Genomic DNA, 19,258 nt, shown 5'->3' with positions numbered 1-19,258 from the left:
AGTAATTGCTACACAATAACCAAAGATGCAGGGTATAATTCAATCGGGTTATACCGACTGAAACGTTTTTACTTGTTTTTAGGATTCTTCAAAAATTTTGAAAATAAATGCTTATAGTTTCCCTCTGTTCGTGTACCCGTTTGCAAAACTTCTACACCCTTGAAGAAAGAAAGCTGAAATTTCACAATATATAAATGGATCTTTACTAGCAACTTACTTCCGTAAAAGAAAAATCTTAACTATCTTCCTATTTCCTCTAAAAGTTATAACCTATCAAAGAACCATTTTAAAGAAACCATAAACATTCAAAATAACCATCATTAGCAGCAAAAAAATTGCGGCTGGCATTTTTTACAGTGGGAAAAAGACATTTCTTTTTTTAAAAAAAAAATGTTTGCTAAAATTAACTTTTACCTAAAGCCCGTTCATTTTCAAGTTTTTGATATAAGTTTGCTTCTATAAAATAGGTTGTAGAAGTCTGAAACTTTTCTAGCCTTTAGGTACTACTAAAAAATTTTCTCATATATCTAGCATATATTTTCGAAACTGCAAGTTTTTACAAATTTCTATGAATGAACGCTAACAATAAATGATGCAATGAGCCCCTGAATTCAAGCATTATGTTAACTCTAGTTTTTTTTAAACAGTATTCTAACTAGGAAAATTGCTACTTTACAAACCATTTAAAGATTGAACCAACTTTATTAATTTTCTTACCCAGCATTTACACATACAAGTTACTTGCAAGCAAGTTTGTATAATATTAATTGTCAATTAGTTTTTCGAAATGTCAAATTACTTGCTATTATGACGTAGGCGTTTAGCAAGTTAATTTTTGAAAATGTCTTTGAGAAGAAAACAACTAGCAATATATATAATTGTTTATAAATTTTAGAAACCATAAGTTTGCTAAGTTTAATTTTTTTAAAAGAAAATTCAAAAATTTTAAATTAAAAAAAAAAAAAAATCAAAACAACAAATTTTTTTTTGTTAATTTCTCAATATGTCAAATTACTTGCTCAAATTACTGGCAGCAAAATTTTCTTGCAAGTTGAACTGCAAGTAAACAAGCAAGTAGAAATATTTCAATGTGTTAGTAAAATTTTTGTATGTATTGCAACTTTCTTGCAAGTAACTTGTACGTGTAAATGCTGGGTTAGCTACTTTTATAATAAGAAATCATAAACAACAAATATCTATGTGAGGTTCTACATATACTAGAACAAAATGTTTACATATTAATGCAGTCAGTGCTTTTTAAAAAAACATAGTGTCCTTTTGAAAAAAAATGTTGAAAATCAATTCAAATGAATCGAATAATGTGATTTCAAGATTTTAAAAATTTTTAAATTTTTGAAAAATTTTTGAATTGTATATGTATGTATTTATTGTAAGTATGTGAGAATGTATATTTCTAACAGTGTTCCCGTTGTGACACCTTTGTGCAAAAAATTGCATTTATTTTTAATTTTACAAAAAAAGATTTATACTAATTCATTTACCTATAACAAATATTACAAAACTAATTTTATTTACAAATAAGTTTTAACTGATAAACTTTCAAATAAGTTTTGAGAAGAATATATCAACACAAGCGATGCGTTATATTTCGCTCTAATCTGCATCGTTTACAGAATTTATATTATAATTATGACTTATGAGTTTTTAACCATTTTAATAACTTAATCAATTGTAATAATTTTATACCCACTTTCTGTTAGATGTTCAAAAGTTTTTAAGTTTTCAGACCAAAGTCATATTTTTTGAATAAACAATTCAATATTGTATATTGAATATACATATGTAATTATAATTTGACATTATATACTGAAAACAAAAAAACCTGAAGAATATCCTATCGCGTCCCCTCATACGTCTTACAAAAAGTGTGTGATAATCTTTGAATAATTTTTTGAAAATAAAAGCTTTACTGAAAATGATTGCATTATTTTTTTGCAAACAATTAAAATAAAAAAAAATATTAACATTTTATTTATCTCGGTTTTATTTTACAAAGTTACAAAAGTGAAATTTTGCACTTTTCATTTTTGGAAATTGCACTTTTTTTGCACCTTTTGAAATTTCCCAACGAGAACACTGATTTGTAACAAAAATATTTGTATTTGTGTTTGTATAAAAACGCTTTTTATTATATTTTTTTAAGGGAAATTTCCATTTTTCAGTTTTTTAAAAAGAATATTGGTTTACGTCAGAGATTATAATTTAAATATTTGGTTTTTGTACCTACTTGAATATTTTCATATATTTTATAATTTTCAGCATATTTTTCTAACATGTTCGTGGACGCTAAAAATTTCAGGGAGCTGCAAAAATGTACAGGTAATTATTTTTGAAACTAGTTGTAATATTTGAAATCTGATTAGACATGTATTATAAGAACAGTCATATTGTATTTTAGCCATTATATTAAATCAATGTTATAGCATGCACTACAATATAGATAATATTTTTCAACTAGAGTGACATGAATTAAATGAATTAAAAAAAGTTTTTTAAGATCTGAGTGCTATAGTATTCACGTCATTTTGCATCACTATGAAAATGAATGCTATAGCATTCGCTTCCGCAAACGTGTTAAAAACTAAAAAATAAAAATTTCCTATCCAAAAAACCTGAAAGGTAGAATTTAAAATGCCGAAAAGTAGAAAAATAATAAGTTCGCGTTTTTTTGTATAAATTTCTAAGTCTATAAAAAAAAGTGTCTAGAAATACATTCATAATATTTTTCAGTTTTTATACCCTGCACTTCTTGAAGGGTATATTCACTTTGGTATAGAGTTTGTAACCACTTGAAGGAGCCAGCTCCGGTATGGACATATATATATATTCTTGCTCAGCGTAAAATTCTGCGTTGATTTAGCCATGTCTGTCCGTCCGATCGCACGATAACACAAAAACGAATAAAGCAATCGGCACAAAACTTTTAAAAGTTGTTTTTTTTTGCGCAAACGACGGCTGCTATTATAATCGAGTCAATTCGGACAGCGGGTTCGGGTAGCTGCCATACAACTCAAAGGGGTTTTTTCAAATATTTCAAAAACTAATTAAGGTAACAATACCAAATTTTGCAAAGATGTGTCCAATTACCCTCTACATATGTTCTGAAAGTTTTGATGGAATGACTGCACTGGTACGGGTAGCTGCCATACAACTCCAAAAGCTAATTTTACATATTCGGAAAAATAATAAAGCTAGATTCATGAAACTTGGCAGTCGTATTTTCAATTATAGGTCAGACATATCAGTGAAGTTTTGATGGAATGGCCTAACAGGTTTGAGTAGCCGCTATGGAACTCCAAAAGCTAATTTAAAATTTTCAAAAAAATAATAGAGTTAGATTCATGAAACTTGGGAATTGTGTGTCCAATTATAGTTCAGACATATTCATGCAGTTTCTATAGAATGGTTTTTCAGATTCAAATACTTGGTATATAACAATGAGAGCTATTCTATAACAATGAGATATTTCAAAAACAAATTTTAATCTCAAATTGCTAACGTGCAGGGTATAATTCGGTCGGTTTATACCGACTGAAAGGTTTTTACTTGTTAATATTGGTTAAGTCAAAACTTATAATTTTACTATTTCATTTTTGTACCTACTGCAATATCTTGCAGTCTTCAATATTTTTCTTAAAAACTAAAAAGTACAAATTTCTGATCCAAGAAATTAAAAATTAAAATTTAAAAAGCTTAAAGATCGAAAAATAATCTAAACTTTTTTTTAAATCTATATGATTTTCTCTTAAAATAAACAGATTCCGCTGAATTTACATTTATAGAATTTAAAGTATTTGAGATACCCAACCAATATTTAAAACCAATACATTAATTTTTTCATAGAATTTCAATATTATAATATAGCAGTACAAAGATCAATTAAAGTATTAGAACTTTTTGTAGAAATTTTCATTTTTTATACAATGAACAATTTTAAAATCTTTTAAGTTTAATTCTCTATTCATATGAATATTTAATTCATTCAATAAAACAAATTGTCGCGACACATTCATTATCCACGATCAAAAGTAAAAAGAAGAACACAATATACTTTTGCTAAAATAGCAAACATTTCCTATAACAACAACAAAAAACAGCAGCAAGAAATGAAGACACAAAAAAATATATTTAACCTTTAATATAAATCATAGTAAATGCTCATTAAGTTCTTCTTAAAAAATCTAATTTTATCTCACTCTTCTAATGAAAAATAGCAGAAAAAAATTTTATTAAAACAAAAAAATGACAAATATGAGCTTCATATCCTGAGAGCTTAAGTTATTGTGTTTCTTGGTCATCTTCATTAAAAAGCAAAAATTAATTTTTGTATGAAACAAAGTATTTTGTCTAGAGAGTGTAATCTATTTGTAAAAATTAATAAAAAAGAAAAACTAAATTTGATATTTTTTATTTTTTAAATTCATGACCATATCAAAATATTTTTAGTGAGGTCTAAAACATTTTCTGTACATAACATAATATAACATTTTGTAAAAATTTTCTATTATATTATTCTATTATTATAATTTTCATGGATGAAGTATAGATTTCATTAAAGATTAACTCTCATAATATATCTCAGTTCAAATTCTTTAGAAACTCACTATAACGTCAAAAATTAGTAACTCAGTATTATGGCAATTTTTGAATAGGACCTCATTTTGTTTTGTATTTTGAGAATAGAAAACTCGCAAAGTAACCTCACTATATTTTGACACAATTACGAGTTTATAGTTTGCTCTCAATTTCTATTATTAACTTAAATTGATAAAAATTTACAGTTTTCGCCAATTTTCAAAGAGTTTAAGGATAAATTTAGATCAAATCAATAATGAACTTGAATTCAACAATTAATTGTCATGGAAACTTTTACGTACAGAACTGTACACCCAGATTTTTTGTTTTTTTTACGAAAACAATATAATTTGAATTAAAGCTTATCAGAAATTTAAAAAAATTTATGAGATTTCTTAATATTAAGTATTTTCGAAAAGGCTCTCGTTAGCGCATTTCCAAAAAATTTCATAAACAAAATGGTTTTTTGTTAATTTCCACCGTAATCTTCCTACAAGAAAGCAACTCGGATTAGTTTCAAATTTTAAATGTTTAGATAAAATATCGAAAAAATATGTATGTATATTTGTTAGAAAAAAAAATTATTTGAACTGCGTCCCATCCGACTTAACGCGTTTCAAAGATTACAAAGTATTATTTTTCAATTACTCCGAAAGCATATACTCTTTTAAAAAGAAAAAATGAAATTGCAATCCTCTTACAAAATATACCTCTATAACTTAACTAAATTAGGAATGTTTAGTATAATGCAATTATATATAAGTAAGCATTACAATTACATAATATGAATTTTTAAAAAATTATTTTATTAGATTTTTCCTAAATTTATGCAAAATAATATAATAATGGAAATTTTTTAAAAGATCGTTTTTTATTAGTTAGACAGACGTGCCTCTAGTCTTAAGTTGCTATTAAAGAGATTAATATTCTATTTGTAAATCATGCATACATTTTTAAATTTTAAAATTAGAAATTTAATTCAGTACCTATAGTAAAATGTAAGAGTATAATAGAAAATATTTTTAATCCACACTAATGTCACATGCTCAGGATGCCTCCACACGATTCAGTTCAATAAATAAAAAAAAGAATATTCTTGTTTTGTTTTTGTTAGTTTTTACTTTTTTTACAAAATTTTTAAATTAACTATTTCCTGCCTAAATATAAATGGCAAAGAGTACATTTGTATGTATCGTACATAATGTTAATGACTATCACAACACTATAATCTAGATATTTTTTTACCGACCGCATTGCATACAATAAGAGAAGTTATGTGATGGCATCAGGTTCCGAATATCGAGTTTTCAATGGGAACGCACAAGCAGAGAAGCGTAAAAAAAAGTATTTTTAGAGGGATGTCGATCTATAGGTCTGTGTTTTCTCACGTGTATCTCAAATTCGGCTGAACAGATTTTCACTAAATTTTATATGTGAGTTTATTTTGACTATGGCAAGGATTGATCAACTTTTGGGATGCATCAGACCTCGAGAACTGGACCTTTTTGCAACCAATTTTCCCTTTTTATATAAAGAGGAATTATAAAGCAATGCACATTGCTTGATCATTTGAATTGAATTGAGACTAAAGTAGGCAATGCACATTGCGGTCTGTTATGTGCTGATTAAATCAAATTTTTATCTTCTTCAAACATTTAAACTATTTATGTAAGTATATACACATTTTAAATTTAATATAAGTACACATATACATAATATATAAGCATATAAATATTTTTTTACATGTTACATAAAAACCGATCTGATTTCAGAAATTTAAATGAACAAAATATGTACAAAAAAAAACTGGTGCTGTGTAAAAAAAACTTACTATATTTACTAAAACGGTAAATGACTTAAAACATAAGAAATTTTCAAGAAAGCTTAGTACAAAATTTGAAAAAATTTAATAGTTTTCTAACGTGACCAATTTTTCATTATTAATTTTTTTTTACCATATTCATACCAATAAAATTATAAAGAATTTCACTTTGATTATGGAAACAGAATGAATTTTGCAATGATATATTACGGTACTTACACATTCATAAAAATAATGATTACAAACTTTATAATGATATTTGTAATGATATTTATACATACATAAGTAAGTATATTACAAACAAACAAAACATTTTTTGGAATTATAGATAAAATTCATAATACTCAGTCCAGAAATGTTTATGATGATTTCGCTAATTTGTCAATTCAGGGTAAAAATCACAAGTATGCATTTTTATAGCAAGGGTGATTAAATTAGATTTATTACCGACGAACGTCATAATATTTTTCTATTTATTTTCTATTTTTTTTTTTTCATTTTTTGCATTTTGAAATTTACTTTTTTGCTCTGAATTTTCTTTTTATATTATTTAGCTGAGTACTTATTTTAATATTCTATTTTCAAAGCATTTTTTAAAATTCAAGAAATTAATATATAAATTTTTTATATATTTATTCTAGAACTTCTATCGGTCTATCTTCATCTGCTTATACATATGTAAGAATGTAATAATGTCGTAATATAGCAATCATATTAATATTGCGCGTTAAAATGATGACACTGGTGTAAATGTTGTTCTCCAAATGTTGTTAACTGAGTTTTCTAAAAGGAAGAATGTAATGCAAAAAAATTAGTGAACAAAACCAATCGCTACAACAGTGCATCTCGGAAATGCGCTGGTAAATATTAATAGCGGCAAACATAAAATAATAAGTTTAATAATTAAATAAACTCATGAAATCAACTGTTTTACGGAAAAGTAAAATGCTGGTCCTATAAGAAAAAAAAGATCTACTGAATCAAATGCAATTAAAAGTTATATTAGCAACTATCGGGGGATCATTTTAAAAATTATTGAATTTCAGATAGCTATGTCACCACTTTGTAAAAGTACAGAAAAAATGCTAGCTTTCAAGTTTTTTTAAATTCGAATTTTCACTTTTCCAAAAAAGGACATCATAAGCAGATTTTTTTATCAGTTTTGTCAAAATACTCTGTGATGTTTTTTGGAAAGCTTGAACAATTAATTTCCATAATAAGATCATTAAAGAAGTGGTTTTTATAAAATAAAAATTTCCAAAACAAAAAAGATATAAGAATAGTATACTACTGTATGAAGATTATATAAATTATTAAGAAATTCAAGATTAGGTTGACCCGGCTATCAAAGAATACACTTAGGCCAGATAAGCCCGTGGCGATACCGCTGGATCGTCATACCACCAAAATCAATTCAATCAGACCAAACAATTTAGATCCATAGCATTTTTATTCTCTTGTTTGTAACTCCCAAAATGAAGTGCGACTCAGTGCATCTCCGCCTTCCCCGCCCTAAAGTTTGATGTGAGAACAAAAGATAAGCCACCGTCTACTTTTCCTAGCGCGGCGTTCTATCCTTGGAACACTCGTCAACCAGACATAGCCCAATTGCAGCCCTCCCCGAAGGGAGACAAATATTAAGTTGGACTCCAAAAGTTATTCCAAACCTCGCGAGTTCCGGTCAATTTCGAACGATCACGCCATCTCATTGAGAAATGACACTGATTCGAATAAAGTGCCAAAGTCCTTCGCGAATTAAAGAACAAGGAAAACATGTTCAGCCAGCTGCGCCACATGTAAACTTGTTTAAACTATTTCTTTACAATCTGGAAGTAGGACTGCAATAAATCAATCGTATATAAATGTTTTAAATAATAAATATAAATCGTGTATCCAACACATCCCTCTGCTCTTTTATCATTGACATTTTTTTGATTTTTATATCAATTTCAAGGGAAATGCGATTTTTACAATTCCTTTTTTCGACACTAATTTTTTCTCATATACATATAAGTACATACATATGTTTACATTTATGACTTGGAATTATTGTAAGTTATACATTAAAATAATTTTTATGAGTGGTTTTGATTAATGAAAGCCTTGAATTAGGTATGCATTATGACATAAAAATATATTTAAATTACACATAAATATCATAGACTCATCGTTAGTAAATTTGCATAATGTAACGTACATTTTTGCGTAAATATATGCACACTTCGTTTTTCTATGCTGATTTTGTTTTTTGTCGTTTTTTAATAAATTTAATCGAAACTCCATAGGACGCTTCTTGAAACAGTAGAAAAAACATTCAATAATTTACGCTAGAGTAAAAACAATTTTTTGAAGTGAATAAAATTTTGTTCTTTTTTATTTTGCTGTTTTATTATTAATGAAAATTTTTATCTATATTTTTTTCAGTTTAGATGGTTGGAAAATGAATCTTAGTATCATGAAATGTAAGAAAAAATAATATTTTGCTTTAATTCAGATGGCATAATGCCATAGTGTTGTAGATAAATTTTTGTATTTGAAAAACAAAAAGAGAATATTATAAGAAAGTTATAGTTACTAATGAAAAGAATGCAATAAAGTAAAATTCAAACAATTTCCATTTAATTTGGCAATCGTAGGAATTGTTGCATTTAATTTCCAGGTGTTTTTAATTGGAGTACACTTACAGTTATGCTCTTCTATAATTTATGTAACACGTTGTGCATCTATAATATGTAGAAGGCATCCGCCGCCTCCTCATGAAATTGTTCACACTATTTTTTTCTTTCCTAGATACAATATGAATGCGCACTTGCTTTATTATTGCTTTCGTTTTGTATATGTATATGTATAAGTATGAATGAAATGGAAAAATATAATAACATAATAAAATTAAATAAAGAAGTAAAAGAACGGCAAAAAAGATAGATAAGAATAAAAAAAAACATTCTTTTTTATCGTTTTTGATGCCTCAAATTAGTTTTGATTAGAGCATGACTTACATGTTCGCACACATAGTTACTACACATATATTTGATTAAACGTATACATAATGTTTTATATATATATATATGGACGAATATAAATGTGAAATTGTACTTTTTAAATTTAAAAAATGCGGGGGTGTCTAAAGGAAATTCTAGAATTGTAATATTAAAAGTAATTTTTATTTTTTTCTTTTTTATTGTGTTAAATTTTGTATGGACGCGTATATAAATTGTGTGTACGTGTACGTACAAAATATAATTTACAAATTAAATGTTTATATATACATATATATATAAACTATATGTACAGAACATACATTTAATTCGAGATGATTTTATTAAACAAGATCATTTTCATTTTCAAAAAAAAAAGAACACACAGCTTCAAAATCGTGAGATTTGATACGATTAACTTCAGTTTTAGATTATCTGTCATTCTGGAATCGTTCGGGATAAAAATTATACTTGTTGAATAATAAAGAAGAAAAAAATACAAATTTTAACGTTATATCCGTGGCAATAAAGTAATTCAAATAAATTTTTTTTTTCATTTATAAAAATCCTTTGTCAAATACTTTCTCTTCTCCGAAATTCTTTAAAATTGGGAATCATCAATAAAAAATAGTCGTGATCTCAATAAAATATTTTTATAAGTAATTTAAAACTATTTAATATTGCACATATATGTAAATGTATAACTTTTTTAAACTACATAAATTACATATGAGTACTTATATGCTATGTGATATTATGTATGCAAATTTACATATAAATATTTTTAGGAATTATTTTATAAGAAAATTTGAACCGGAAATAAATTGAACATGAGTTGTTTTTTATGTACATATATATATATAAATTATATCAAATAAAAAAATTTCTGAATTTCTAAGAAGAGAAATTGCATTTCATAAAAAAAAATCGTAGCGAAATTTTAATGAAAAAACTAAACTGATTTTATAATGTGCATAGTTTTTAAAAAAGTTAATTTAAAAAAATATTTTACTTGTAAAGTAGATACAGATCTACATACATTACTACATTAATAAAATTTTTATAAAGGTCTATAAGTAAAGCTTTTCCTGTTCAAATTATGATCAAAAGTGTAATTTTTAAATTAATATTATAGACTGTTAAGTAACGGACCTTGTCTCTTAAGAAAGTGTAATAAAAAAAGAGAAAATGATTAAAATCTTTAAATTTAAAATTTTTTTTCTTAAGCCAACCGAACTGCATTGATGCATTGTTATTGTTTTATTAAATTGAACAACTTGGGTGCATTTAGAGGCTGCACCCACCTTTATGAGCAAAAATACATAGTTTATTCATTTTAAAATATTCTATTTTTTATTCTATTCCTTTTTTTGTTTTAAGTTAATAATGCGCACAGTGGAATTGTAATGTTTAGAATATACATATGTACATACATATACATATACAAAAAAAAATAAAAAAATTAAATTTATTTTTTCTTTATTTTTCTTTTTCGACTTTTTAATTTAAAAGTTCAATTTTTAAATTTAGTATTTTCATTATATAAATAAAAAATTAAAAAAAAGAAACAACTATGCAACATCAACATACAGAAGCTGAAGATGCAATTGATGCCTTCCAAAAATATTATGCTAGGCCGCCGGTTATCGCTAAGAAGAAAGCTTTAAAAAACCTTTTTTGGAATCCCACCGATAAAAGTGTATTTGGAAGGACAGCTGAAAGTTGGAGTAAGTATATATAATAATACATAATTTTGATGAAACACTGTTAAGTTGTCACCAGTCGAGTAAAATCTGTCCTATTTGTATACTGAAGCATGTTATTCACTTCAACGCATTCAATGTATAAATTTCATTTTAAATGTGAAAATAAATTTTCACATAAAAAACATTAATAATTAAAATAAACTTAAAATCACACAATAATTTTACTTAAACAAAGAATTTCTATTTCTTTTAATTCGAATAAATTTTTAAAACAAATTATTATGCAATTAAAGTGCAAATAACTGTGTCTTGCGCTTATCCAGATTGCATGCCTTTAAACGTTTTTGTTTTATATGAAAAATCCAAAAAAAGGACACATGCAGAATTTAAAAATTTTGTTAATTTATGAGTGAAATTGATGCGTTTGCAACTTTACTTGCGAAATCTTATATTTAAATGCAACTTAAATATATCTGAAACCATTGTTAAATTTTCTCTATACAATATATAATTTCATTAATCAATAGTCAAAATCCAAAAAAAAGTCCTAAATTATAATAATATTAGAAAAAAATAAGAAGGTCAATCATTTTCGTAAATTACCTAATATTGCAGTGTTTTTACTTTGCCCAAAGGTATACGCTTATTCAAATTACCACACAGTTGCTTTGGGGCCACCAGCATAACTACATTTGTAAATATAATTTAAAAAGTATATAACAATTTCATTTATAAGAACAATTTCATAAATAATTATTCATAATTGAAACAATGTTCTCACTTAATGATATTTTTAAGTACATGCCACCTGTCATTGAGTTATAAATATATATTGGCCATTATAACGTAAATAGTAATAAATTTACGTTTTACTTATTCCATTTTCCATTTCATATAAATTTAATCTCTTTACATAATTTGGACTTACAATAGAAATTACATACCAGATGTTCATAAATTTAATAACAAAAACTTTTGACTTTCTTTTTTCGATCGATTTTTTTATTTTAATAATTAATATTTCAAATATACGAACTCTCGCAAATGAATGTATTATAGACACAGTATCATCGGATCTATGTCAAAATCGTTGTATGTGAAAAAATATCATTTTTAGTCTAATCAATTTCCCATACCTGCAACTCCTAAAACATGTTAAGTTGTCTTAAGTTAATACCGAATTAAAAAAAACTCTCTATATTAATAAACATCAACTGGATAATTTTTTGAAATTTATTACAATACAAAAATCGTCTTATGTTATTTTTTGTGAAAGTTATGTTACGCGTTAATCTTCTAGACTATTCACACATATTCAATTTTGGTTGATTATTTAAGACGTTTTAGTTTGTAGATATAATTTTGTTTGTCTTTGAAAAACAACATGAAACGACAGATATTTGATTGCGATATATTTGAATTCAAGAGCTAGTCACTGCGAAAAGAAATCAAAATTCATATAAATTGCAAAAAATATTGCATATCGAGTACTCGGTATGAACGCAGTTTTCCATGGTGGGGAAGTGTAAATAAACTATTTTTAGCAACCTGTCCGTCTGTCGGTCTGTCTGTCTGTCTGTCTCTATGTGCACGCGTGTATCTCAAGTTCGGTTCAACCGACTATGATCAAATCTTATATGTAAGTTTATTTTGACTATGGCATGGATCGATTAACATTTGGAACACATCAGGTTTCGGGAACTGGACTTTCTTCAACAGATTTTCTTGAATTTTCATATATAAGCTTCATTGTATCATCCGCGAAATCTCCTAACTTTTGGAAGAAATAAGACGTTAGCAACTGGACGTTTACTACAGGCTAATTATACATTTTTGCGTATATAAAAAGAAATAACCAACCGATTTCATTGAAATTTAATTTTTAAATTTGTATTAAAACAATGAATCTGTAGATTTTTTGGAAAGATCAGAGCTCGGAAAGTGATCTGACGGCATATTTTACATTTTTTATCATATCTTCGGAACGAATTGATGGTATTTCTTGAAATTTAATATTTGAGCTCTGGTTGTTACTGACGAACTTTTCATATGATTCGGACGGCACAAGATGAAACTCTACTATATTATATTTTAAATGCTGATGTCCAATGGGTAAAATTCATACAATTATGACAGAGTTTTTTTAAATACTTTAATTATACTTGAAAATATTCGCAACCTTTGTAAAAATAAAAGTTTATTGTAGGCATTATTTACTTAGGCTTTTTTAAAAAGATAAGTAGCTAACTGTATGCAAAATAAAATTTTTTTAGAGATGATAAAATTTTGGTAGCATTTTGATTTTTGCATAATTTTGCATTATTTACATAAGAAATTGAAAAACTGAAAAATCTAATAGTAAAATACAAAAGAAAGACTAAGAAATAGGGTTGCGGAATGAGACTCCTGAAAATTTCGTTAAACATGAATGAAGGATGATTTCTTCATTCATTAAAAGCAAATTGAAAAACACTGATCCCGAAAGTATATTACATTTTCTCCTTTTTTATTAAAAATTAATTCCCAAACTCATTTAAAATTTTCCAAAATTTATTTTGCCCATTGCTTTTTTTATAAGAAACTTCGTTTTTGGTTCTTTAAAAACAAACCAGTGCATCTTTTTAGCACTTTTCCAAAAATTTTTTGAAAAAAAGTGCTTATTAGTTTCACTCTGTCCGTCCGTGGACACTGTTTTTGTTTACAAAACTTCTACACCCTTGAAGATAGAAAGCTGAAATTTGATACGTATGTATACATAGATCTTTACTAGAAACTTCTTTCCGTAGAACAAAATTTTTACCTATCTCCCTCTCCCTAGAAATTATACCCCCCAAAACCCTTTTGGATGGCCTTTTTTAAATATTTGTTGCAACAAAACCATAAGCATTTTTAAAATTTCTCAAGCGCGGAAAGGCAGCGGCTTGCTTTCCCTAGCGCAGTATACTATAGTTCAACTTTAGAAAAACAAAATGGCTGTTCAAATTTACCGTTATCTAAAGTTCTTTTTTTCTAAATTTTTTAAGTCGTTTTTCTTCTAGACCCCAGCCTGCAGAAGCTTGAAATTTTAGGGGCTTTTAGACATTAACAAATAGTTCATTTCGTTAGAAGAAAATTCATTTCCATCTTCACCCCCTCTCAAGTTATCTCTTGAAATTTGTAAAATTTGAATTTTTGACGCCTTATATTTCCGAAATCGCAAGTTTTTTCAAATTTCTATAAACGCAAAAAGCTAACGGTAACTTTAATAACATTCAAAAATATAATTATTTTTCTTAACTCACACAATTAACGCTTAAAATTGAGCATTATGTTAAGCCCTCTTTATATAAATTTTTGCTTTATTTCAAAGACTGCATGAATGCATCATCCTAAATATATGCAATCCTAGAAATAGTTAAATATGAATGAAAATAATTTTAATAGTGAGATAGGTATGCATAGACCAGTGGTCGGCAAACTTTTTTGGTCGTGGGTAAAATTGGTCAAAAATCAGATTTTTTTAAACTCATAGCGGGTCAGCGGCAATTTTATAAAAAAGCAATTAAAAAGAATAGTTAAACGAAAAGTTAATTCATTTATTATATATTAAAATAAATAGAAACATAACAGAAATAAATTCAATACACATACGAGTATAATAAAAATAAATCAAAAAATAACAAAACCAATATTTAATATTATAAGTTCAAAATCAGTGACTTCCATGATGCTGTGCTGTTGCAGTTAATTTGGACAAGTTTGGTTCATATGTTGATACCTTAAGTCGGACACATTCATCAGAATGCTCCGTAGTCAAACTACTCCTGTTTTTATTTAATATATACTTCATTTGTGAAAATGTTTGTTCACAATTATAACTTGATCCAAATGCAGATAAAAGAGCAAATGCAACTTTTTTTAGGCATGTAAACTTTTTTGGAAGAGATGCCCAGCATGTGGATATTATATGATTGACAAGATGATTGTCTTCAGTTTTTTCTAAATCGCGACGTAAAGTTTCAAATTTATCAGTCCATAAAGTGAAACTTTTCAAATCAATCAGTTCTAAGCTGAAATTGGTGATTTCGAGGAACTCAAAATATTGTAATTCTAAAATAGTTTCATCAACTACATCCGGCTTCGTTATAAACGTAAACATTGGGCCGTGCGTTTTCAAAGTTTGAAATCTATTTTCAAATTCGTCTTTCATGCTATTAATATAAGACTCAAATGTCTTTACGTCGGAATCATCAATAGTGCCTTTTTCTTCTTGACTTTTAAGATGTAAGAAATAGTTAAACTTACGAGTTTTTACATCTGTTTCAAATAAAACTATTTTTGAGCAAAAACTCTTCCATTCTTCAAATAATTTTAAAATTGTATGACCGTTACCTTGAAGTCGTTTGTTGAATTCATTATAATGGTTAATTATATCCGTTAAGAACAAAAGTTTTAAGAACCATTTCTTATCATCAAGTTCGGGATAATTTTCTCCGATTTCAACCAGAAATATTTGTATTGCATCAAAGCAATCTATAAATCTATTAAGTACCTTCCCTCTGCTTAACCAACGAACTTCAGAGTGCAACAGCAAACAATTTTTTTTCAATTTTTTGTTATTTTTCTTACATAGATTTGGAAAGTTACTTTAAAAACTCGAAGCGGGTAACATAAAATCATGCTTCGGGTCACTCCATGACCCGCGGGTCATAGTTTGCCGGGTGCTGGCATAGACTGTATTTAAAAGCAGAATTTTCACTTGTTGAAGGGAAAAGTGCTACAATACAAACCATTGGTTTGACCCAACTTTATGTTTTATCCATTGAAATAAATTTAAGGAATCCGAAATTATCCAATGCAAGAGTAATTAGTTAATACAAATTTTTATGAATGGTCTTATAGAATTCTTATTATCAACCCTATATAAGTATATACATGACGTATGTCTGGTGGGTATAACCATACATAAACATATATGTATATGTATATATGAGTATATTATAGCATTTTCAGATTAAATTAACCCTTTTGCGAATTAAATTAACCTTTTTGCGAGTGGAATTAAACTTTTTGCGAATTGATTAATCCTTTTGCGAAATAAATTAAAATTTTTTTTTTTTAAATTAAACCTTTTTCAAATAAAATTAAACCTGAAAAAAAAATGTGAAAATCATGAAAGTGAAAATCAATAAAATTTAAACGACTTATTAAAAAAATCATGCTTTTCATATTTCTGCATATAATATTATACGAGTATGTGTATATATGTATATGGGGACATATGTATGTATGAAATTAAATTACATTAATTTTAATTTTACATTTATTCTTTCATAAAATAAAAAATAATTAATATCCATAATTTTATATGTGATTAAAATGCATTAATGTAATGTTTACATTTAAAATATTTTAATATATAAAATTTCTGATTTGAAAAATTGGAAATGGACATGAATAATCTGCTCTAACCTTTCAAAAATAAGATAATCGTAAAACTCTTTTAATTTTGATAAGAAAAGCGATCGGTACAAAATTAAAGAAAAGCAAAAAAAAAAATTCCTTGATGAAAAAAACAGTATTTGTAAAATACTCGTATAAACACATACTCGTATAATATTATATGCAGAAATATGAAAAGCATGATTTTTTTAATAAGTCGTTAAAATTTTATTGATTTTCACTTTCATGATTTTCACATCTTTTTTCAGGTTTAATTTTATTTGAAAAAGGTTTAATTTCAAAAAAAAAAGTTTAATTTATTTCGCAAAAGGATTAATTCAATTCGCAAATGGTTTAATTCAATTCGCAAAAGGGTTAATTCTATTCGCAAAAGGGTTAATTCTATTCGCAAAAGGGTTAATTCTATTCGCAAAAGGGTTAATTCTATTCGCAAAAAGTTTAATTCCACTCGCAAAAAGGTTAATTTAATTCGCAAAAGGGTTAATTTAATCTGAAAATGCTATATATATTAGGTCTGTCTTGTATAAGATAGATTTTAAAAACTCTATAAAACTTAAAAAACTTTATAAAATTTTTGCATGCCAAACGTCTGGGATATTACTTTTAGAGCAAAAATTAGAGGAAACTATGACGTTTTCATTTTCTCAATGTCAAAATATGTTTTTCTTGGTTATGTTAGAAGATTTTATTTTTCAAATAATATATTTTTTTATCAACAATAACTTTTTCAAAACTTTTTAATCAAAAATAAAGTAAAATAGTCAAAATGGATTCACAAATGAATTTTTCTTAGTTTTTTTACACTTTTGTAATCCAAAATTAAAATTTTCGGTTTTTTTTTTGATTATAAATTATACCAAAAAATATTTATTTATGTTTGACAAATTTGACGTTTAACGCCGATTTATAAAGCTTTTTAAGAACTTTTCAACTTTTCCGTCTAGTAAAATTTTTTTCTTTTTGCGAGAAATTACGAGTACGTTATTGTTTCTCGTTTTAAAGTTTTTTCAAGTTGTATACCAAACATACCAACTATTTAATATGTTTCATTTAAATTTAATATTTTGAAGAGCTTAAAAATTCTTAATTTTTTCTGTTAACTGTAAAATAATTCCACTTTTTACCAACTCCATTGTATTCAATGAGGTAGGTGATGTGATAGCATCAAATATCGGTCTGTCGATATGTCAGTTTGTGTGTGCACGCGTGTATCTCTAGTTTGGTTGAACTGATTTTGATTAAATTTTATATGTGAGTTTATTTTGGCTATGACACGGATTGATCAGCTTTTGAGATCAGACCTCAGAAACTGGACCTTTCTGAGGGCCAATTTTACATTTTTGCGTTATAAAGAGAAATAATCAACCAATTTCCTTCAAATTCAGGATGTTAAAACAAAGAACATATACATTTTTTGGAATGATCAGGATTGATGGGAATTCTTGAAATTTGATGTTTGATTTCGGGTTGTTAGCGAAACTAACTGGTGAACTTTTGAAGGAATTCGAATGCCACAAAGCGAAACTCTACAAAGAATCAAATTTACATTTTTCTAGGTATGCTAACTAAAAGCTTGCTAACTTCCTCAAAATTGAGAGGAAGTTTTCAAAAGGCATTTTCATAATCTTCTGTAGCACTTTCACTAAACTAGGAAATATACATTGCGGTCGGTTATGTGCTGGCCACATCAGGTTTTTTCGTCTGTTTATATTTACGTCCAAACATACATATAAAGAAATCATTTTTTGCTTAGTTATTAAAATTTTATAAAATGAAATTGTAATTGGTTTAAACAACTTTCTAGTAAACTGTTATTTTTACAGATGTCCATCTCCTTTTTGTTTTCAACTCATACATTGAAACACTCTTTTCAACTGTCTAGGTTATGTTTGTATAATTGATTTTTTTACTCATAGTTACTGTGTTAATGACTTTTAGTATTATTATTATTATTATGACTTATTTTTATTTATTTCAAGGTTTACAAGAGCGTTTTAAAAAGAGGTAAATATTATAAGAAAACCCACAGAACTTTCTATTTTTAATGCGCATGAATGGCAAGGCCATCATGCCCTTATATCTTTAGGTTCCTTTTTTTTCTTATATTATAGTACAAAAATTTATAGTATTATAACGATTTCTTTAATTGTGTCCTTTCTGTCTTTCCTTTGTTTTTAATTACCCAACCTAATTTAATTCATAATTATCAAGAATATTTTTGAAATTAATAAAATATGTTACGTATGTGTATGTTAAAATAATTAAAAGTTATTTTCAAATTTGGAAGATATCTATATAAAAATTACTGTGCTAGTAAATGAATTAGTATGACTGGTCAAAAATGATATAAATATTTGAAATGAATTCATTCAAAAAACATTATTGAAATAAAAATATATTGTATCCATATGTAAGAATGAAAATTTTAAATTCATACATACATAATGTATGTATTTATGAATATCATAGCGAATCAAGAACAGTTTTAGTACCGGATATTCTAATTAACAGAAGCAAAAAATAAGTAAACTATAGAACAAACAAAAAACGGGATAACAAATATTTTATTTCAAAAAATAATTGTAAGATGCCGATGTTTAAAGAAATTGAAGAGCTTAAAACTTAATTTAATTTAAGTTTGATCGGTTGATGTTGGTGTTTGTTCTTAAGAGATGGAATGTGTATAAATAACTTTTAAAAGGTTTCCACTGGAA

General features: G+C 26.5%; 1 protein-coding gene across 2 annotated transcripts in view; it reads left to right on the top strand.

The window, feature by feature from the left end:
- Positions 1 to 9,785: 9,785 nt before the first annotated feature.
- Positions 9,786 to 19,258, top strand: part of LOC129612492 (sodium/potassium-transporting ATPase subunit beta-2) — a 28,951-nt gene continuing 19,478 nt past the window's right edge. The window contains exons 1-2 of one of the 2 annotated variants that reach the window (XM_055526117.1): positions 9,786 to 9,926; positions 10,909 to 11,123. In XM_055526117.1, coding sequence (XP_055382092.1) covers positions 10,970 to 11,123 — 154 coding nt within the window. In that variant the 5' untranslated portion in view covers positions 9,786 to 9,926; positions 10,909 to 10,969. The remainder of the gene's footprint in view (positions 9,927 to 10,908; positions 11,124 to 19,258) is intronic. The other variant, XM_055526118.1, reaches the window with a different exon arrangement.

This window comes from Condylostylus longicornis, unplaced genomic scaffold (assembly GCF_029603195.1).
Source record: "Condylostylus longicornis isolate FDR11 unplaced genomic scaffold, ASM2960319v2 ptg000072l, whole genome shotgun sequence".
NCBI lineage: Eukaryota > Metazoa > Arthropoda > Insecta > Diptera > Dolichopodidae > Condylostylus > Condylostylus longicornis.
This window is presented reverse-complemented; position numbering and strand designations above follow the sequence as displayed.